General features: G+C 29.6%; 1 protein-coding gene across 9 annotated transcripts in view; it reads right to left on the bottom strand.

The window, feature by feature from the left end:
• foi (fear-of-intimacy) overlaps positions 1–21,055 on the bottom strand; it is a 39,882-nt gene that overhangs the window by 6,731 nt on the left and 12,096 nt on the right. For all 9 annotated transcript variants that reach the window (XR_001342883.3, XR_010844966.1, XR_010844967.1 and 6 more), the window contains exons 4-14: positions 20,629–20,780; positions 19,171–19,217; positions 16,493–16,676; positions 16,215–16,384; positions 13,597–13,788; positions 10,391–10,526; positions 10,230–10,321; positions 8,457–8,548; positions 6,451–6,668; positions 5,025–5,212; positions 2,579–2,755 (exon numbers count right to left, since the gene is read on the bottom strand). Coding sequence is in view for 5 of the 9 variants with exons in the window: in XM_067052806.1 (XP_066908907.1) it covers positions 2,603–2,755; positions 5,025–5,212; positions 6,451–6,668; positions 8,457–8,548; positions 10,230–10,321; positions 10,391–10,526; positions 13,597–13,788; positions 16,215–16,384; positions 16,493–16,676; positions 19,171–19,217; positions 20,629–20,780 (1,624 nt within the window). In the remaining 4 variants the exon portion in view is untranslated. The remainder of the gene's footprint in view (positions 1–2,578; positions 2,756–5,024; positions 5,213–6,450; positions 6,669–8,456; positions 8,549–10,229; positions 10,322–10,390; positions 10,527–13,596; positions 13,789–16,214; positions 16,385–16,492; positions 16,677–19,170; positions 19,218–20,628; positions 20,781–21,055) is intronic.

Genomic DNA, 21,055 nt, shown 5'->3' with positions numbered 1-21,055 from the left:
TGTAGCAGTCAGCGAGCACGAAGTGCCGCTATAACCCGCCAGGGGCCAGCACTACAAGCGTCTAAGAAGTTGTATAATTGTATATAAGTTTAGCATTATAAAAATACGATATCTTGCACAAATGTATATATGTTAATATGTAAGAATGTTACATTATAAAATAAAAAGAGTCAACGGAACTATCTCAAGTACAGTTAAAAGAGTGAATCCTCAGTGATAACCGATCACATGAGGCCTTCAATTGCCACCGTGATTGATACGTTGAATCAAGCCTTCTTCCAGGTCTAATCATAGCACTGGTGGCTTACACTCTACTTGAGATAGATAAGTTCATTGCTAATCTATTCCCACAAGAGTTGGTTTTTAGAATGCACACCTTAGAGGATGGCTTATCTCCTCTCCCTTTCTCCAGCAATCTTAGTCTGTCCGCTTCATCTCGGCAACTAAGACTGTAACCTAATCATTAACAGTTACACTGGTCCGTCCGCTTCATCTCGGCAACCAGTGTAATTTCCCGTCTCTCCCCGCCTCTAGTCCATCTGCTTCATCTCGGCAACTAGAGCTGCACCTTGCCTTTTCTGCTTACTTGTCCGTCTGTTTCATCTCGGCAACTAGTAAGCTGGCTCCTATCATGACAGTTCTAGTCCATCCGCTTCATCTTCAGCAACTAGAACTGTTACTCTACCTCAGACTCTCTAGCCTAGACCTCCTCTATCCAGTCAGTGTCCAGGGCTCATCCCCTGGCACGGCCTTCCTTTCTTACCTACTAATGAATACACCTTGTCTACGGGACTATCTCAAGTAGAAGTATAATCCACTATTGTTATAAGATAATAGGTTAGGGATTAGATACTATTACATAAAAATTAAGATTGATATAAAATTAAATTCATAATATTAATAATTGCTAATCCCACTATTTTTGTTTCTCGTATTGAAATTTATATATAGAAAAGAAGAAAGAGAAACATCAGCATTAGCAGGTTGGGTGGATTTTGCTTATGCCACTCTTAGTTTATGATCCTCATACGGGAATCATATTGGCTCGCATCTATAGTGCAAGAATCACATCTCTAGAATTTGTTTACTTCTCGTATCATTTTCTACTGAAATGATATTACCTGTTACGAACCTCAGACTTCTCTCATTAGGGTCAATAGCCTAAGCGGTCCCTTCAAGCTTTGGAAGAAGAGTGCGAATAAGGGTATTTACCTTCAACAATTTGTTATAACCATGAGAAGAAACTTGTAATTAGATATTAATTTTTTTCTATCTTAACATCCTTGTCTCATTTCCTTTTTTTATACATATGTGTAGATTTATTTTTATTATTGTCAAGATAGGTCTTAAGTTTTTTCTTATATTTATAAGAAATATTTTTATTTATTCAGATTTATTTTTTTTTTTTAGAAAATAAATTATCAAGAAGTTTTGAATGAAGCTGTTTCATTTATTTTAATATTCCTCTTACTCAGGATTTTTTTTTCACAATACCAGCAGAGGCCAAGATCCGACAAAGTTCTTTTTAGGTGCTGATTTTTATCTAAATAACTCCCCAACATGAGACATTCAATTTGTAAATTTTTTATGTGTGCTTACAGAAAAAATTGTCATTTGATTAATCAATAAATTTAAATAATACTTGTATGTTAAATTAATTATTTGTGATGGATCCTGGAAAAAAAATATTAAGAGGAATAGAGAGGAGGAAACAGAATGCATATTTCCAAGGATTCCCATTCACTCTTTTCTTCAGATTTCCTACATAGTTAGAACTTAAAGAATCAACCATTAATTAGTAACCAGGTAATATTTGTTACAAACATTACTTATCATATCCTCTAATCAAAATAACATTTTCATATTTTTGTTGTTTACACTGATCTAAATTTTCTTTAGAAATACACTAATTACAGGGCTTTAGCGCACTTACTCAACCTCCACTGGCTCATTACCAGTGACGCATTGAGAGGGCTGTGCTAGGATCTCGAAGAGCCTTACTCTACCCCTCATGCTTGGGGATAGAGTGGGCTCAGGGATCCTTAGGTCGAGATTGTAAATACTGTATATAATTTATTTAACTTAGTTTGATTATATTCATTTCATTTATTTATTTTTATTTTTATAAACACATATAGATTTATTTATTTTTATATTTGCTATTTTATTACTTTTTTAATGTAAATTTATTTTATTTTTATTTACTTTTTTAAAATTTTATAAACACATTTTTTGTTTGTATGAAAGTGTACAATTATTAATGATCACTATTACCCATTGCCCAAATTTATGGCAGATTATAATATTTTTGATAAATAAAAGTTTGCTAGCTTACAAAAAAAGAAATACACTGACGGTAGACCAACTCCAGTTTTACAAAATATATAGCTGTTCATTTAATTGCACTAATCGTTGCTCAAATTTTATAACTATAATTTACATATATTCTTTAAAATTCAGAATGCATTATTTTTCAAAATAGCGTAAGAAGGAAAAAATATTACATGGTGATGACGAATTTTTTAATATAATAAAAAATAAAAAAAATGGTAATAATAAATGGATATAAAAATTTTACCTCTGGAAAATTGAAAATAAAGGCTCAAAACGAATGCTGAAAGGATTCCATGATCGCATGCTCATAGAGCGCTATTATGAGCATGATAGCAATGCCAGAAATAAGACCACAGAACTGAAGGAGGCACTGGCAGATGGAACCTCCTTCTTTCGAATGAGAGCTAGACAATTCTGGAACCTGAAAAAGAAACAAAATTAATCATAATTTGAAATGAGCTATTTATAGTTGGCCATAGAGTGAAGATTTATATAATCAAATTGAGCTTTTCTGGTATAAATTCGAAGAATAATAAGAAAAGAAATTTATATTTACATGGCGGAGCCTACAGTATCTAAAAGCAAGGTTACAAGTCTGAAATACTTATTATTTCTCCGACAAAATTATTTAGATTGTTTCTACAGTGTTTAAACATAAAAATAAGACTTTACTAGATCAATATATAGACTGCTATTCTTAATAAGAGTAAAATGTGACCAATTACTGTAAGAGAAGAATAATGTTAAAATATTATTAAAAATAAGCGGAGAAGGTGGTCAGGGGGTGCGGTCAGCAAATAAACAAAAAATTATTTATTCGTGCCGACGTTTCGACATGAATTTCAGGTCTTCATCACGGCTATAAAACAAAAAGAGATAACAACCATCATTCAAGAAAAACATAAAAATTAAAAGAAATAATAAACTAACAAATTTGGAAATATACATAACAATGAATTGAAAATGAAATGGTTGATTAATAACCATGGAATTAGACAGTAGCAGATTGATAACAATAAAAGATGAAATATGATATTATATAGGTGAGGGGATATGTATAAGGCACTCCTCACCCCCACCACCATCCCAACCATCTCCACTTATTAATCTATGGTCAACTATCTATACCTCGTTATTAAATTTAAGTATTTTAATTAATTTAGATGCATATTTTTAAAAAGAAAGTGGTTTAAAAAAAGTTAAATGGAAATGAATCATAATTAAAATCATGATGGATGTATGCAATATGAGCATCATTTTTTTGTGTTATGTCCGTATTGTTTATTATTACAGCTTCTATTGCATCTATAAAATAAAAAAAATGCTCCTATGACTCTAAATACTTAAAACTTCTTTATTCACATTTATTACTACTGTTAAAGCCCCAAATTTTGGTTTTTATTTAGGTTAATTTTGTTTTGACAACTTTCCAAGTGACTTTTAATTTTGTTAGTTGTAAGTTTATGTTTATCCATTTATTTTTATTTATTATTTTTTTTTAACTATAAGTAATTTTAATTTTGTAAATAAAAATAAGGGATATAAGGAGGTTTTACGTTTATAAATACATTGCGGAGGTGTAACACGTGCGGAACAATACCGAAGGCAGTGGGGCCAGTTCCTGCATAACCGCGGATGAGGCAGTTGGCAGTGAAGATTTAGGCAGCACTGGAGCGATGTTAGTTGGCATTGGCACGGTGTAAGCCGAGGGAGACGCACTGCTTCACAGACGCTCCACCGCCATTGTTTCTTGACTCTTGTTTGTTGGAGCTATTGGAACGTTTTCACCGACTCACCGGCAGTCACCACTGTTCAGCCTACAGTTTTTTTGGAGTCCTCGAGTTGCCCGGTAACCTCTCTCTCACCAGCTCGCCAGCGGTCATCCTGGTCAACCAACTCTAGACTTGTGATGTTGTGATATGCCCATATCGACCCTACGCCCATCTGTGAGTGACTTTATGTTCTTCCTTCGAGTTTCATATTTTCTTTTTTTGCTTTGATTAACTTATTATTTCTAGTGTATTCTAGTGTAAATAGAATTTTTTTTTGTTTACATATGTATCAAAATATGTTTATCCTTTTTACTCCACGATGCACTATCCTTTTTTGTAACAACATAACAGTTCATTTTTTTTGTTTATATTTTAATTAATTAAATTTTTGTATCACTTGGAAAGTTATTTTTTTATTATTTCATTTTCTCAATTACTTTTTTTTATGTGATATTTATTTCAGGTCCTCCGTTATTTTTTTGTTTTATTTTATCTCGAACCAGCGAACATTTTCCTCTGGGGAAGAGGTCGGTTTTCACATACGAAACACCCCTCGCCCCAACAACTACTTAAACCAAGATTACCGAAATCATCACGATTTCAATCTCAAACCATACACTTTGTTTTCTTTTAATTTATTTTGAGATCTATAATTTCCAGCATCCATAAATATAATTGAATTTTATTTAATAGCTTTCCCCATAAATTCACCTCACTTCCAAACAGTAGCCTCATCCCAAAATAGTCATTTTTTCAACCACAGTTAGAACTTTTCCAGTAATAATCACATTCACAATTATTTAAAAATGAAATAAAATACCACTATGTATGAAAAATTAACTTTGAAAAACTAATTATTAAAAAAGAAAACTATGAAGAAAACAATAAAAAAAACATTTTTAGCAAAATTTCACTTACCATGTCGACCAGCGCAATATACAAAAACATCCCAGCAGCGAACGAAAAGACCCATTGTTTCATAGTATCGTTATGACCAAGAGCAATACCCAACGCCATTCCAAAAAAACATAAGATAGAAGACAGCAGGTTATAAAATACTGCTTGTTTAGCTGACATCCCGGCTTTCAACAGAACAGCAAAGTCACCTGAAAATAATAAAAATCTCATAATGTAAAATAAATTTATAATGAGTTACGGATATAAAAATTAAACTATACACCATAAATTAATAATGGATCACAACAGATGGGAAATAAAAAACAGATAGGTTAGTACCATGAGCCGAAAACAGAAAAAGAAGAAAGTCGATAATAAGCAGTCTATGACATCAGTAAACAATCAACGTATGAAAGATGGATACCTATTATAAGGTTATTAAATAATAATAAATTAATAATAATCTATTTACAAAAATCTGGTATGGTGTGTGCATCACTTACAATCTACTTTAAATTAAAATTAATCTTTATATATAATTTTTTCAACTTTTTGAAACTAGTATTTATAATTTAAATAAATGAATTAATATCCATATTAAGACTTTAGATACTTTTTAGAGTGTTGAGACTTAACCTAGATACTAATTAATTTATTTAAAAAATTATAATTAATCTTTACTTATTTCAAAACAGCAACTTCTTAATTATTCAAGATGGTAATTCTTCCCTTTAATATATTTCAATTTATTATTTCAGTAAAAAAATTACTATTATAATGTTTTCATGGTTGTTATGAAATAGTGGACAAGTGATTACCAAAGGGCCATGAAAATGGAAAAACATTTTATTTATAAATTTAATGATGAGTTTTTCACCATTCTCCATAACCTTCTATGCTTTTATATGTTAAATATTAATTTTTTTTAAATAGTGTTCCTTTTTCTCCTTTATTTTATTATTAAATTCTTTCATAGTTTATATTAATCCATTTTTTATAACCTTATTATCACTACTATTAATGACAGATGGTTAATTATTTCAAATAAAAAAATTAAAAGTCAAAATCATTAGAGACATATTTGAGAAAATAGATTCATTCCATTTTAATAAAAAAGTTGCTGTAACATCCCAGGTATGTATCTACCTTAGATAAATAATTTTAGTTTTGTTTATCTTTGTATTTTGAACAAGGCTGTTCACATACAGAATATTTTGTGAGAGTTGGTAATATGGACCTCTCTCATCCTCCACTGGCTTTTAATACCTGAGCAGCAGGCAGGATCTTCCCTGACATCAGAAAGCTCATAGACAGTGTCTTGAGGCAACACAAAATAATGAAGATGATAAATCATTATACCATCTATCTTATTATTGGTAAACTAGATTGTTTTGGTAATAACATACATAAATACGACACAGATACATAGAAATGAAAACCAAATTACCAATTTCATGAGGGAGTTCATGACAAAATACAGCAACTGCAGTACTGATGCCTCCTCCAACGTTCGCACCAAAAGCTGTTCCGATTGCCAACCCATCGGCCAAATTGTGTAAACCATCGCCCATCACCACCATCCAAGCCACCGAACTCAGCGAACTGGGGGCCGAGTGCACATGACCGTGAGTGTGTGCATGTCCATGATGTCTCGTTTCATGTTCCCTAAAAGCATATAATTCAATTTTAATAAAAATTATAATTAAGTTAATTATAGAGCTGGACAAAATTAAATAAGTGCTATGGAATTAAGACTGAAATAAAAAATTCTGTAATATAATAAATTAGAAAATAAGGAGGTAGCATTTTGATTTAAAAAAAAAAAACAGCCAATTCTTTTTTTTTTTCTTTCTTAATCCAAAGAGTGATTATATATTAAAAATACCTACTATACATTCCAGGTAAAATTACAACATTTCGATATTTCTAACCTACTGGCAAAATTAGGGAACTTCTTGCCTATTCTCAAGTATAATTTATGATGTTATGCATTTCATGCCCAGATTCACCAGACAAGTCCTTGTGTAAAATTAAATAAATTTCTATATAAGAAGATGGTCAGTGTTGCGGTCAAAAGAGAAACAAAAATAGTTCACAACTATTTTTGTATCTCTTTTGACCGCAACCCTGACCATCTTCTTATATAGAAATTTTTACGGTCAACTATATATACATATATTTAAATAAATTTCAATGAGAGGGACCCTCTTATATGTCTCAGAACCTAAATGGTTCATAGCTTTAGGAGTACGCAAACTGCTATATTTTCATTTATACCCTATTTCATGGAGCTCATTTTGATAAGGATAAGAAATTGGCATGAAGAGAAGACTGTCAAAATCAGTTACTAGAGTATTTCGGCAATAGGGGCGAAGACTGATGAGGCATTATGAAGCTACCTATAAAATGACAACAAATTATACTAGCAGAACAAAACGGAGCATATTTGACCCAAATTAGACAATCCGAAACATGTTAGATTAAGTCTTGAATTTCATATGAAAATAATGGATTTATTTTTCCCCAACCTAATATTTATTGCCTCTTACTTTAAAATGTTCATAACTTTTTATAATTATCATGTATATATTTAATATTTATATTTAAATGTATTTTTTTTTTTGCATGTATATTGAGTATTTTTTTGGATTTTAATTAAATAGAATTGTGCATGACCACATAGAATTTTTATATATTTATATGTTTAGAATTTTTACAATTATACTACGAGAGAACTAGATTTAGATAAAAAGGATGACAAAGAAAATGAAAATATAGAAAAAGAAAAATATTAAAGAACTATAACAAATAAGATAAAAAAAAAAAAATCATGTACTAGTATTATATATTTTAATATTTAATCTATATGCCTATGTAATATAAGATTAACAGGCCATTGTTCAACTAGATTTAGTGTGCTGTGTATAGCAACCCCATTTCAGTAGGGCGGCACTGCTTGTTTGAATAAAGTGTTTCTCTCATGTACAGTCTAAATAGATAATTCTTAAAATACTACTGATATATTTGGATATATCAATATTTGCTAAAAAAAAAAAAAATAGGATAATTACACTTTGCAGGTAGAATTTGATTCTGTTGATTTACAACCTGTTTTGGTAGATTTTTTTTTTAAATTCTGAGTGTTTAATTCACTATGTGTTTGTATTTTATTAAGGGATTGTGTATTAGCTGAAAATTATGAGATTATAACAAACCAACAATGTATTATTACACAAATTGTTTTTGTACAAATACATTTTTTTACACAATAAATTTTCAAATTTGGTTGCTAGTTAGGTTGATAGAAGGTTTTCTAATTTTTTTCGATTGTAAAAATTAATGCTATATATCGTTCTTTATCATAATAATCAGTTAACTTAGGTACAAAAAATTATTAAACATATTTTTTCCCAAATATACAAATAATTATTTTATATAATTCAATAATTTTACCTTATTATAACGGTGTATTCAGGTACTTGATCTGCATTCTCGAGCAATTGCTTCTCTGAACATGGAACGTCTTCTTTTTGTGGGTCTATTTCCTTCATAAAATAAAAAAAATCTTCATTAGAAAAATAATTAATAAACAACTAAGCAAATAAATAAAAAAACAAAACAAGGTAGAATGCATTAGATCACTAGTTAAAATATTATGCTTTAGATCAAAAGTCGTGGGAACATTTAAAAATTAAATACAGTTGTTGATACTTAAATTTCTGTACTTATGTCAGTATCAGAGATAGAGAAACTTATGTATTTTTTACTTTCACTTCAAAATATATGGTAAATATAGTAAGGGGAAGTATTTCATGAGCATGAAAAATTTTGAATTCGAGTTTTTGAAGGGAATACACATTTTGACTAAGTCCAAATAACCAAGTCTCGCAAAATGGTCTGTGAGTAAACAGCTTAGCTCAAAAATGTAAAGTCGTACAAAACTTAAATTACATATTTAAAATAAGTAGTTGCTAGAGATTTTACAGCAACTTAAGCAGTTTATAAAAGTGACTGAACAGAGGTGCTATTTAATATCAGTAATTTTTGTATTTTCTCGAAAATGGCATTAACGATTTTAGTTAAACATAGCTATTGCTATGTATCGAGGTTTTAACATTCCGACAACAATATGGTAAATGTCGTTAAATAATTTAACCATAAATGTTCCGGTACCTAGCCAAGTTGGGAAAACCTTTCAAGGGGCACTTCACAGAGACACCTGTGTTTATTTGCCACAAGGGTCCGGAGTCAGAGCTTTTAACACGTTTATACCAGTTTTTACCATGAAAAATGGATAAATATGAACTGTGAAAGGGGATATTTTTTCAGGTTAAAAACATATTTTTCAAAATAAGTGAAATAATATAGACGTATTATATACCATAAAGTCAAAGAAATTAAAAAAATATAATAATATTTAACACAAATCGTATAAGGTAATGGAGAATGTTTACTTTTAAACAACTGGGCAAATGTGAAGCATATTTTTCTATTTTGGCAATATGATAAATATTTTGATCAACAATATTTACTAAATAGTTAAGTTTTTCACTTTAACCTATATATCAATAGCTTACTTCATATTATGTTTCCACTTTATGAAAAATTCAATCAAAGGTTCTTTCTTTTAACAAAATTATAACTTTTCAATTATTTTTTCGACTGAACGGATTTAGATTTCACACCTGAATCTGTTAAGTTTAAAAGTAAACTGAAAGTTGTAATTTTCCTAAAAGTGAGAACCTCTAATTGTATTTTTCATACTGTTAGTGGAAATATACCTGGCACTACTGTGAAGTAAGCCATCGACATAAGCCTTTCAGTTAACAGAATGACTAAATCCATAAAACCATTCTTATGTATTTACGATATTGATTCTATAACAATTTAGCATTGAAGCTATACATATATAGCTGATACATAAAACCATTCTTATGTATTTACGATATTGATTCTATAACAATTTAGCATTGAAGCAGAATGTAAATTGTAATATTTTTATATTTCTGTCATGCTTTTGCAAAACAAAAATGTTAAAATTCTTCAATATTATTAAAGGTGATTTTCTGAAATCGGAAGCTAACTAAATTTAAAATAAGAGGGCTGGCATCCAAAAAGTCTATTTAATAATATTAATAAAATACAGAAGACTTTTAATTATTTCTAAAATACACAAAAGCATGTATATTTAAGTATTAAAAAAAAAAAAAAGTAGCTAATATTTACCTCTTGTTTGTTTACACCATTTTCATCCCTCATCAAACGAATGTTATTTATTTCCGAATCACCAAAGCAAGGACCATTTGGTGGCATATTGTCTGAAATTAAACCAACAAATAAAATAAAAATAATAAATAATTAAATGTCAGTAAATAAATACTCCATACCTGTGGCAGAATTGGTAATCTCTCCATAGCAATAGGGATAAGAGCTATATTTATGTTTACAAAGCTTTTCACCGACACGATTTTCTTGATTAGATTGAGTCTCTTCCCGTACAACATGAACTCTTGTAGTGGGTTTCTGAAATAAGAATTAAATTACTACAATGATAAAAGACTGAATGAAACTCAAGATTATTTGAATAACTGAATAATTTTTTTTTTTTTTTCAATCGTACTTCAAAATAGCATAATTAAAATAAAATAGTTTGTCAAAGATATGTGATATATATATAATTGATTGGCCATATTTTCAAAAAAATAAAAATTAGAAAATTAGAAATTAGTTGTAATTCACAATGAAATTGTTAAAACATCCCAAAATAAATAATCAAATAAGAATGAATTTATAACTGTGTATAATACAAATAATAATAAACTGGATGATGCTATAATGTTATATATCCTTTTTTTTTTTAAATACCACAAATTTCTTTCTTTGATATGTTCTTTATTTATGAAAGGAATATGGTCCGGGTGCGGTCAAAAAAACTCAAATAGTAGAATTATACATCATGTTTACTTTACATATTATTTTCGTTATTGTGGCACAACTGCCGTCCCCACTCCTCCCAATACACTTTTGTTTTGACTGCCGTCAAAATAGGTATGCATTCTGTCTCATCATTTGATTTGTATTCTTTTTTCTTTTTACATCTCTTTATTTGTATTTTCTTTAATATTTCTTTTCTTATCTATCTGTTACTATTACCCTTTTCATTTACTATTTACAACCTTTAATTTTTCTTATTATATCTTACTTTTTTACATTTTATACCCCTGTTATTTTACACTTATGTTTTTTTGTTATGTTTTTTCTCTTCTTTTTTTTTTCCTTTTGTAACTATGAAGCCCTGCAACGTGGGGCGAAACGTTGGCACAATAAAATAGTATAATTCTACTATTTGAGTTTTTTTGACCGCACCCGGACCATATTCCTTTCATCTTTACACACGGTCAATCAATAATCTTCCAGTTCTTTATTTATTTTTTTAAATTATTATTTTGATTTTTTATTAATTCTTTCTTGACCTCTGGTCATTTTAAATCTAACAGTTTATGTTAATTTATTTTTTTTTTGTATAAATACTTAATATTGTACATCTTATTTTTATTTCTTTTTGTTCATTTTAACATAATTTTCTTTTCACATATATTTACATAATTTTTAACCCTGCCTTAGTTTACTTTTAGTTTCTTATTATCCAACATTGTTAAAATATTTATGTTGTTAGGAATTTCTTTTTTAGCCCTGAAGAAGCCCTACAAAGTGGGATGAAACATTGGCAAATAAATAGTTGTTAACTATTTTTGTTGCCTTTATGATCACATCCCCGATCATCTCCTTCATATTTTAAAAAGAAGGTATAACTTTCATCGCAATTAAGGCTAAAGGAAACGATACATTGATTTATTTTGAAGACATCACCATCATCATTCAAAATTAACAATAAGAAACTATAAATGAATCAAAAATTGTATCCTTATTAGGCTCAACACTTTTTATTACATCAACAGTCTAATGTTTCGGTCATTTCGGACATCCTCAAGGACAATCTTCAAATATAAATTCTTCCTCACATTAAAATTTAAAATTTGTTTTGCAGGCTATTCTGCCCAGGTCATTAATTATAAGTTACAAACCTATTTTTTATTTAAAATCATAAATATCAAAATCTTCTTATTTTAAAATTATCCTCCAAATCACTACCATATACACAAACTATTTATAAATTAATAATATAAATATAAATAAATAGTTTGTGTATATGGTAGTAATTTGGTGGATAATTTTAAAATAAGAAGATTTAGATATTTATGATTTTAAATAAAAAATAGGTTTTTAACTTATAATTAATGACCTGGGCAGAATATCCTCTGCAAAACAAATTTTAAATTTTAATGTGAGAAAGAATTTATAATTGAAATTGTCCTTGAGGATGGCAGAAATGTTGGACTGTTTTTAAATAAAAAGTGTTGAGACAAAGGATACAATTTTTGATTTATTTAATAAATAATTACATGTCTCAAGAAATTTAAATAATATATTTAAACTATAAATGTTTTAATAGGGATATTCATAATGTTATTTTAAATATAAAAAGTTTTAACACGCTAAATGTTATAAATTATAGGATTAAGAGCAGCCCAATTTAAAGTAGATGTTAAATGTTGAATGCAGAGGAGCTCCTAGTGGATTTTCTGGGCAACTTGGTTTATAACCTATCCTTTCAGAACATTCCAATTATTATTTTTGTTCATTACACAATAGTTGTTTAATATACAACAGTTTTGAAACATACAAAACAAGAATTACACAAATTAAACAAAACTATGAGCTACTAACTTATCAAAAAGACAACAGACAAAATGGTGTTGAATTCAGCTGGTCTGTTGCGTTATGTCATTCTCTATTTAGTAAAACTATAAACAGGCTCTTGGCCATGTTAAATGTTATATCATTTTATCATGCTAATAGAAGGAAATATTTCTTTATTTAAAATAAATTTTTCAATTTAACACACTTTACTACCATGTTAAACTTAAGATCATGAATACCCCAAATATATAAAAATAGATCTGCCGTTCTGTTGCATTGACCAGATACTTCATCCATCAAACATTTGTAAGGTACTTAAAATACATTTTTGCACCATAATTTGGTATCTAAAGAAAAGTATATGTGGGAAGTTTTAATTCATTATTTTATTTTGAAAGTTATTACATTCTTCAGAAATCAAAAAATAAAATGAATAAATTCCAACTCAATATATTTATGAAAATAGGTTCACTCGAAAAGTGGTTATTTATAAGTGATAGACAAAAGAACACCAAGGGTAATGAAAATTATTTTAAAATCAACATGTGAAAATATCATTAGAGAAAGATTCGTAGTTGTCTCAAAAATAACTAGCATAAAATTGAGCATTGTTTATAAAACTACTTCTGACTGTATTCATAAAATATAAAAAATTTTAAGGAAGAAAAATGGGTGCATAATCAACTGAATGAATGACAAATAGAAAACGGAAAAACCAACTGTAAAATGTATTTTATTGAGTTAATTTTCTCCTACTATTATTAAATTTTAAAAAATAACAGCAACAGTAACATCGAGAAATAAATATAATAAATTTGTTTCGAATAATTACCTTATTTTTTCTTTGGCACTTCTTATGCCACTCAGTTAACATCGAGAAAAATTTCTCAGTAAAATAAAAAAAAACAACGGCCAAAGCTGCAATAAATCCTCTCCACAAATTGATATCATGTTGTTCATCATGACCTTGCGATTCGCTGTTCCATCCACCGTGGTCATGTGCTCCATGGCTAATCAACATGGCCTTGAAAAGAAAAAGAAAATGGTTGATTGAATAAATCTCATGTAAATGACAGATTTGAATAATAAATGTTTTATTATTCGAAAATTCCACACAGGTGTGAACAATATTCTGTGTGTATATAATATGATGAATCAGGTGTGTTTAACAATATTCTTTTTCACGTATATTTCACAGAATTCAATACGCCATGTTGAACTATGTTTTGACAATAAACATCTAATTTACATAGATACTGTATGTAAATGATTATTTCTAGATAATTATTTTAATTTTCTCAGTCTCGTATATTAAAACAGATTTTTTTCAATAAAGGAAGATGGCCAGGAGGTAGACAAAAAGTGAGCTCAAAATAGTACAAAAAATATTTATTAAACATTAACATTTCGCCCCAATTCCCAGAGCTCCAGTCCAGAAAGTTAACCACCACTGCAGTCGTGAGGCAGTCATTTAACTCCCTCAGCTACAAACGGCCCTCTGATGAAGGGATCGTCAGCTATAAAAAGGACCTCTGCTTATCATAAAACAAATGTTTGTTTTATTTTTAGATTATTATTTTTGTATAATAAATCAAAAGTGGGAGTGGGTAGCTCATTGATAAGGCAATGGATTACTAACTCCAAGGAATCCGGCTGTGGCAGATAATTATTATTTGTTACATGTAGCCATTGAGTCAGCCCTGTGGGGTCCACCCAGCGCCATAAAGTGGGTAACCTTAATTGGGTAAAAATCTAGTGGTCGAACATGATTCTGACCAAATCACCTCCTTGCACAAGCGTTGGTCTAGTAACAGTACTTCTTTACAAAATACTGCTCCCCTGACCCTTCATAAGTGGTAACGGTACAGATTTAGGGGGTGAGTTAAAGGGAAAAAAATAATAATGACAAAGAAGAAAAAAACAAAAACGATAAAGAATAAATTGCTCCTTAGGCACCATGTTATTTTTTCCACTTGAAATAACGAAAACCCTGAAACAATATGTCCACAATGTAACTAAAACATACCCCTATATAAACAATTGTTGAGTTATGATCACTGGCGAATACCTTTACATGTAGATAACAGAAAACCTAGGGGTGTTACCTACCCATCTGTTGAATTATCGTGATATTCCGTTAACATGAACAAAAAAAAAAAAACATAAGTAAATTAACAAGTTCAAAGCAGAGAAAGAACAGCAGAACTACATGTACAAAAGTTTAATAATAAGAAGAAATATATGTACACAGAATGGAAAAGAGGAAAAAAAAAAGAATTCTTATCAATTAATAAAACAATTAAAACTTATAGGTTGGCTTAACCTTAATAATTATAATTACATTATTATCCAAAAGAGTATAAGAGTGAATAAAAAAAAATTTAGTTCAAACCCCACGTAGTCTTTGTGTGTACTCCTGGCAGAACATAAGGTTGTCCGATATTTCCTTTCCATCTCACCTTCCCCAGAAGTTTTAGGATGACACCTGCCACAACTCTCTTAGCTGAAGATTCATTGCTACAAACTTCACTATATCCCCACTTCTAGTGTTAATGACCGTCCATTGAAGAACACCATAATTTAAAAAAACAAAAACACATACGATAACATTTCTCATATAGTGCTATTTTGGATCAAACAGTAAAGACAGAAGGCCTTTAAACTATTACCACTTCACATTGGACAATCGTAACGTGTTCCAAAATCAAACTGTCTCCTTCACAAAACCAAAACCCACTCGTCTAAAACATATCGCTCGTGTTTTGTTTTCAACATGACAACCATAACACCTCTTGTCTACGCAGATCTAGCCAGTGTTTTTATTTCACCATGACAACCGTAACATCCCTTGTATATGCAGATATTGCCAGTCTTTTTATTTCACCATAACAACCGTAACATCCCTTGTCTACGAAGATATTGCCAGTGCTTTTATTTCACCATGACAACCGTAACATCCCTTGTCTACGCAGATATTGCCAGTGTTTTTATTTCACCATGACAACTGTAACATCCCTTGTCTACGCACACATCGCCACTGTTTTTATTTCACCATGGCAACTGTAACAGTACTCAGTGGTACATTTTTATGGCCTCATTGTTTATTTTTGATGGCCTCACTTCAAAATTAAAAAATTATAAATTCACCCGTTTCTTTTTGGCTACCTCCTAATAACCTGTAATTACAATAGATTCTAATATATTATTTCTCTCTTGTTTGATCTCCACAGGCCTAAATTAAATTGTCAATAAATACATTTACTTTCACTTTCAAATTCTTCAACTAAATTACTCATTCAACTAACCTAACCAGCATCTAAATTAAGACAGCACCTGGCCTTCAGTTGAAGGAGCACTTCAAACACTTTTTTTTTTATTGATGTAATAAATAATTAAACAATAATCACTTGTGATAATTTGAAACATTTTTTAATTGTCGATATAACTTACATGTGGTAGAAGATGTAAGAGTGCATCACCACAAAGAGTACCGACAGCAAGTGCGACCAAGAACTGAAGGAGTCCTTGGTAGACAGTCATCTGCATCAAGGGTATCACAGCTACGGCCAGCAGGCCACAAAGACTGATCAAGATCACTGAAATGCTAGCGTAAACCCAAACTGAAAAAGGTAAATAAAACTGATCAAAAATCCAGAATTACAATAGAAATAATTTAATTTAATATCACAATAAATTTATTTCAAATTTAAATGCCAAAAGATACAGACCAACAAGAATACTCGCTTCTTCACTTTTATCTTCAAAGTGGTCGTGGTCGTGGTCACACGGAGATTCCATATGTGAATTTGAACGAATTATTTCATTAATTATCCACGGACAAATTTCCTTGAATTTGGACTGCGTCACATTGACTGGATTGATCAAGGCGTGGTCAACTGGTTCACAATGTGTCTGGAAGTTTCAAAAACAGTAAATCAAGTGATATGGCCATTAATATGAATGGATTTAATATAATTAATTAAACTATCTTCCTTGGCTTCTTTTTAATTTTTTTCAATAAATAAGTTTCTTTACTATATTCAATAACTGACGACTAATTCAAATTATAGAAGGAAATAAAATTAAGAAAACTCTATGAAGTACCATTATATAATTAATTAATTATAATAATGAGATGATAGTCGACTGTGTTAGATGATTATGAGAGGTCAGTGAAGAACACAAATAGGTAAAAACTTATTTATAAGTGCTAACATTTCAGCCCTTCATCAGGGCTACTGGTACTGGTATTTGGTGGGGGGAACAAGTCTGGCAAGTGGGGCTAGTGGTACTTTTTGCCAACCCCTGACGGCTACCTAAGTTGCTGCCATGTACTAACCAAGGTGGGATTGTCAAGATCCATTTTTTGACCAGACCACTGAAAAATGAATGTTGACTGTTCCAGGTGGGAATCGAACCCACAATGTTCCGAACCGAGCGCACTGGAACCTATGCCCCAACCCGCACGGCCGTCAAAAAAAATTATTATTGTGGAGAAGATGTTCAAGGTTGTGGTTAAAAAGAGAACAAAATTAGTTATTAATTATACGGTAATAAAAATTGAACAATGATTAGTAGACCGGCTATGGTAAAATCATGTAAAGATGGTAATAGTTGAAGGAGCATAATTAAAAAAAAAACAAGGGCAAATAATAATAATAATAATGTAAGGAGTTGTCATGAAAAAAAAATAATAATTTTTTATTTATATAAATAGTGGACCATATAATTTAAAATTAGGAGAATATGGCCCGGGTTGCAGTTAAAAGAGAACAAAAATAATTGTTTGCTATTTTTGTTTCTCTATTTTTAATTCTATAAATTTATCACCTGTTTATTTTTAATATTTAGTTCCACTAAGATCTTATTTCCTATTTTATTATTATATTACGACATGTCTGAACGGTCCCGGACTTCATCAGGAGGAGGCATATTAAATTCCTGGATTCATTGAAACATCAACCTAACCCTCTATTCCAGACGCTGCAACCAGCGGCCCCACCAGTGCGGAGGCAACAAGCAGCACTATAGCCTCTAGAACAATCTGTACATATTGTAAATAGTCGTACATAGAGGCCTAGTTTTTAAGTTCATTAACTTCTACTTGTTGTATGCTCCAATACCATTAAATATCACATACTTTAACTCAAATTATAATGTCAAAACACTCATTCACTACATTCCTGTTTTAAAATGTAACCACGTTTCAGATAAAAATAAAACCCCACTACACAGGCTATGCTGAGTACAAAACTAGGTTTCAAATAGGGGCTTTAGAGGGGGAAAAAAAATTCTATTAACAGTTAGTTTAGTTTATAGTTAACTTTTTTAATTTAGTCCATATGTTACAAACATTTCCTCCAATGTATTTTTACTTCATGAATGGCCCACCAGGCTAGTTGTACATGGCATTGGACATGCATCTAGATGGTATGTCTCTTTTATTCTTTTCTACCTATACTTCCTTATTCTCTTTTTTTCTCCAAAATCATTTTGGATTGGATCATCACTTAGTTATGTTGACCATATTTTATACATATTATATTGCCATATTATTATTTAATTACTGTAATTTAAATTACTTATTACACTTAACTTATACAACTTTATAACTACTTCTTTTATTTTATTATTCTACTTACACATTTAATTAATCACAAATATGTTTTTTCTTTATTTTTTATATAATTTCAATTTTAAATAATATCCAATTTTCTAAATGTATTTATTTAGTTGATTCTCATATTTTTATTATTTTCTTTTTTAATTCTTAATTTTAATATTATGTTTTTTCCCTGTATGTTATTATATACAGTGTTAACCCATATTTTATAATTAATTTGTGTTTTATTGTAAATAGTACTTAATTAGTATTAGTGTTTAATTTAATTACATTTATTTTTATTATTTTAATATTTATATGAAAAATATATATTTATATTTGTGTCGTTATAATAAAGTAATAGAGACAGTTGCTAAGGATTGATAATCGTTGCTAAGGCAACGCGTAGGAACAGACCGACCATCTTTGTTTTTAGTGGAGTTCCGGGTAACTAGTGGCCATGATAGTGTGTAACCAGCCCTGTCTGCGTTCGGTTGATGTTATTTATTGAACATTTTTGAGTGTTTTAGTCACTATTACAGTCTGGAACCAGACCTTTTCTGCGTTTCGACTTTAATCAGTTCCGGCTAATTAGTGGCCATAATAGTGTGTAACCAGCCCTGTCTGAGTTCATTTGATGTAATTTATTGAACATTTTTGAGTGTTTTAGTCGATATTAAATTATCGATTATAAGTGTACATCATAATTGATAGTTATTATTTTTTTTATTTGTAATTACTAATCAACTGATTATGAATCATTCATTTTAAATTAAATTTCAACTAAATGTTATTAAATCTTACCTTGTGATTTTTCACATCACTAGAGTTTTTATTCTCTTCTGCTAATGCTAAAACAGTTCCAATAAAATAAATATTAATAATCTGGTAAAAATATAATATCATTAAATTAAAATATTTCACCTTGCATAAGCTATATTTATCATCATCCAATCAATCAATCCATCAGTCAGTTCAGTAATTAAAGAGCACCACAAGTCCTAAGAATATATATATTCAAGTTCTGATAAATATATATATCAATAGGAAATTCATTATCAACTTAAGAAAGATATAAATGATACTTTGGAATGATAATAATAACAATAATGATTAAGATAGACATAAAATATGAATCATAAAAAAAAGTTATTTTTATTAATTTTATTTATAATTGGATTTATTCCAAAGACAGTACCATAGACTGTGGCATTGTCAGAGGTGCCGCCACCACTATTCAAGCAAAGTAGTGATTAAAAAAAAAATTAATAAAAATAATTTTTTTTTGTGATTCATATTTTATGTCTATCTTAATCATCATTCCAAAATATCATTTATATCTTTCTTAAGTTGGTCAATAAATAATTTGTTTACTTCTGTAGCATTGGTGCATACACAAACCAACACCATTCTATATAGTATTAATATTCAACGGTGATAATAGGGGTATTCATGATGTGTTAAAAGTAAAAAGTTTTAACAAAGCTAAATATTATAAGTATAGGATTGTTAGCAGCCCAATTTAAAGTCCATGTTATATGTTAAAAAGCAGAGGAGCTTCTAAAGGATTTTCTGAGCAACTTGTTTTGTAGCCATGTAATCTTAACAAGATAATAACAGCTTCCTCACATCATCTTTCCTCCACCTCACTTGTTCCTTATTTCCTTTCACAGTTTTTTTTTTTTTCATAACTTTATTACTATTTTTATCCATTACTTTATCAGAGTTTAAAAAAGGCAAAAAAAAAACAAAAAAAAAAAAACACAAACCAAACACGAGCTACGAGCAACTAACCTATCAAAACGACAACAGACAAAATGATGTGGAACTCAGCTGATATATTGCGTGGCTTCATTCTCCAATTAGCAATCCTATTAACAAACTCTCAACCATGTTAAATGCTATATAGTTTTAACATGCTAAAAGAAGGAAATATTTCTCTATTTAACATATTAAACTAAATATCATGAATACCCTTAATATTCTACAAATGTCCACTTACTAATTGGTAAATTAATAAAAACACAGAAAGCAAAGAAACCCAATTCTTAAGATTTAGGACTTAATAAAATAGATCATTATCATTAATCTAAATTATTTATATATCATAAATAATTTTGTATAACTATCATCATTAATTATCCCTTAGACGAATGAATGAAAACATAGCACAACATATGAATTAATAGAAAAATAACTTGATGAAAATATTTTTAAAGAAAAACTAAACAATTATCATTCTTGTAAATGGTGATTAATTACTTTTATGAAAAGGTGAATGCTCTTGGCTGATAAGTTTAATGCCGACGGCCGCAAGCAGATTTTTAAATCCTGTCAGGTTCAGTTTCTCTCCATCACCGAATCTATCGAAGGCAAGTTTTATATAGTCCTCTTCTGTGACCGTCCGTTTTGACCTAAAGTTATAAATAAATTTAGTTGTAATAATGATAAAAATCAGGTAAAAAATATACAAAAAAATTAAGTAGTTTTTTTTTTTTTTATCTGAGCGATTAAACACACTTCTAACCTTACAGAAGTTCTGCCTTCTACTGTTACAGACGATCTTCTCATATTAAATTAATAAAGTTAATTTTTAAATTCTATTTTTTCCATCCGTTTTAATATTCATAATTACTTTACTTTTTACTCCATAGACTGTTGTACTTGTGCTAATTATGAGAAAAAATGA

Source organism: Halyomorpha halys, unplaced genomic scaffold, assembly GCF_000696795.3.
Source record: "Halyomorpha halys isolate HHAL.00 unplaced genomic scaffold, Hhal_1.1 Scaffold171.1, whole genome shotgun sequence".
Taxonomy (NCBI): Eukaryota; Metazoa; Arthropoda; class Insecta; order Hemiptera; family Pentatomidae; genus Halyomorpha; species Halyomorpha halys.
Note: the sequence above shows the minus strand (reverse complement) of the source record. Positions and strands in the feature narration are given on the sequence as shown.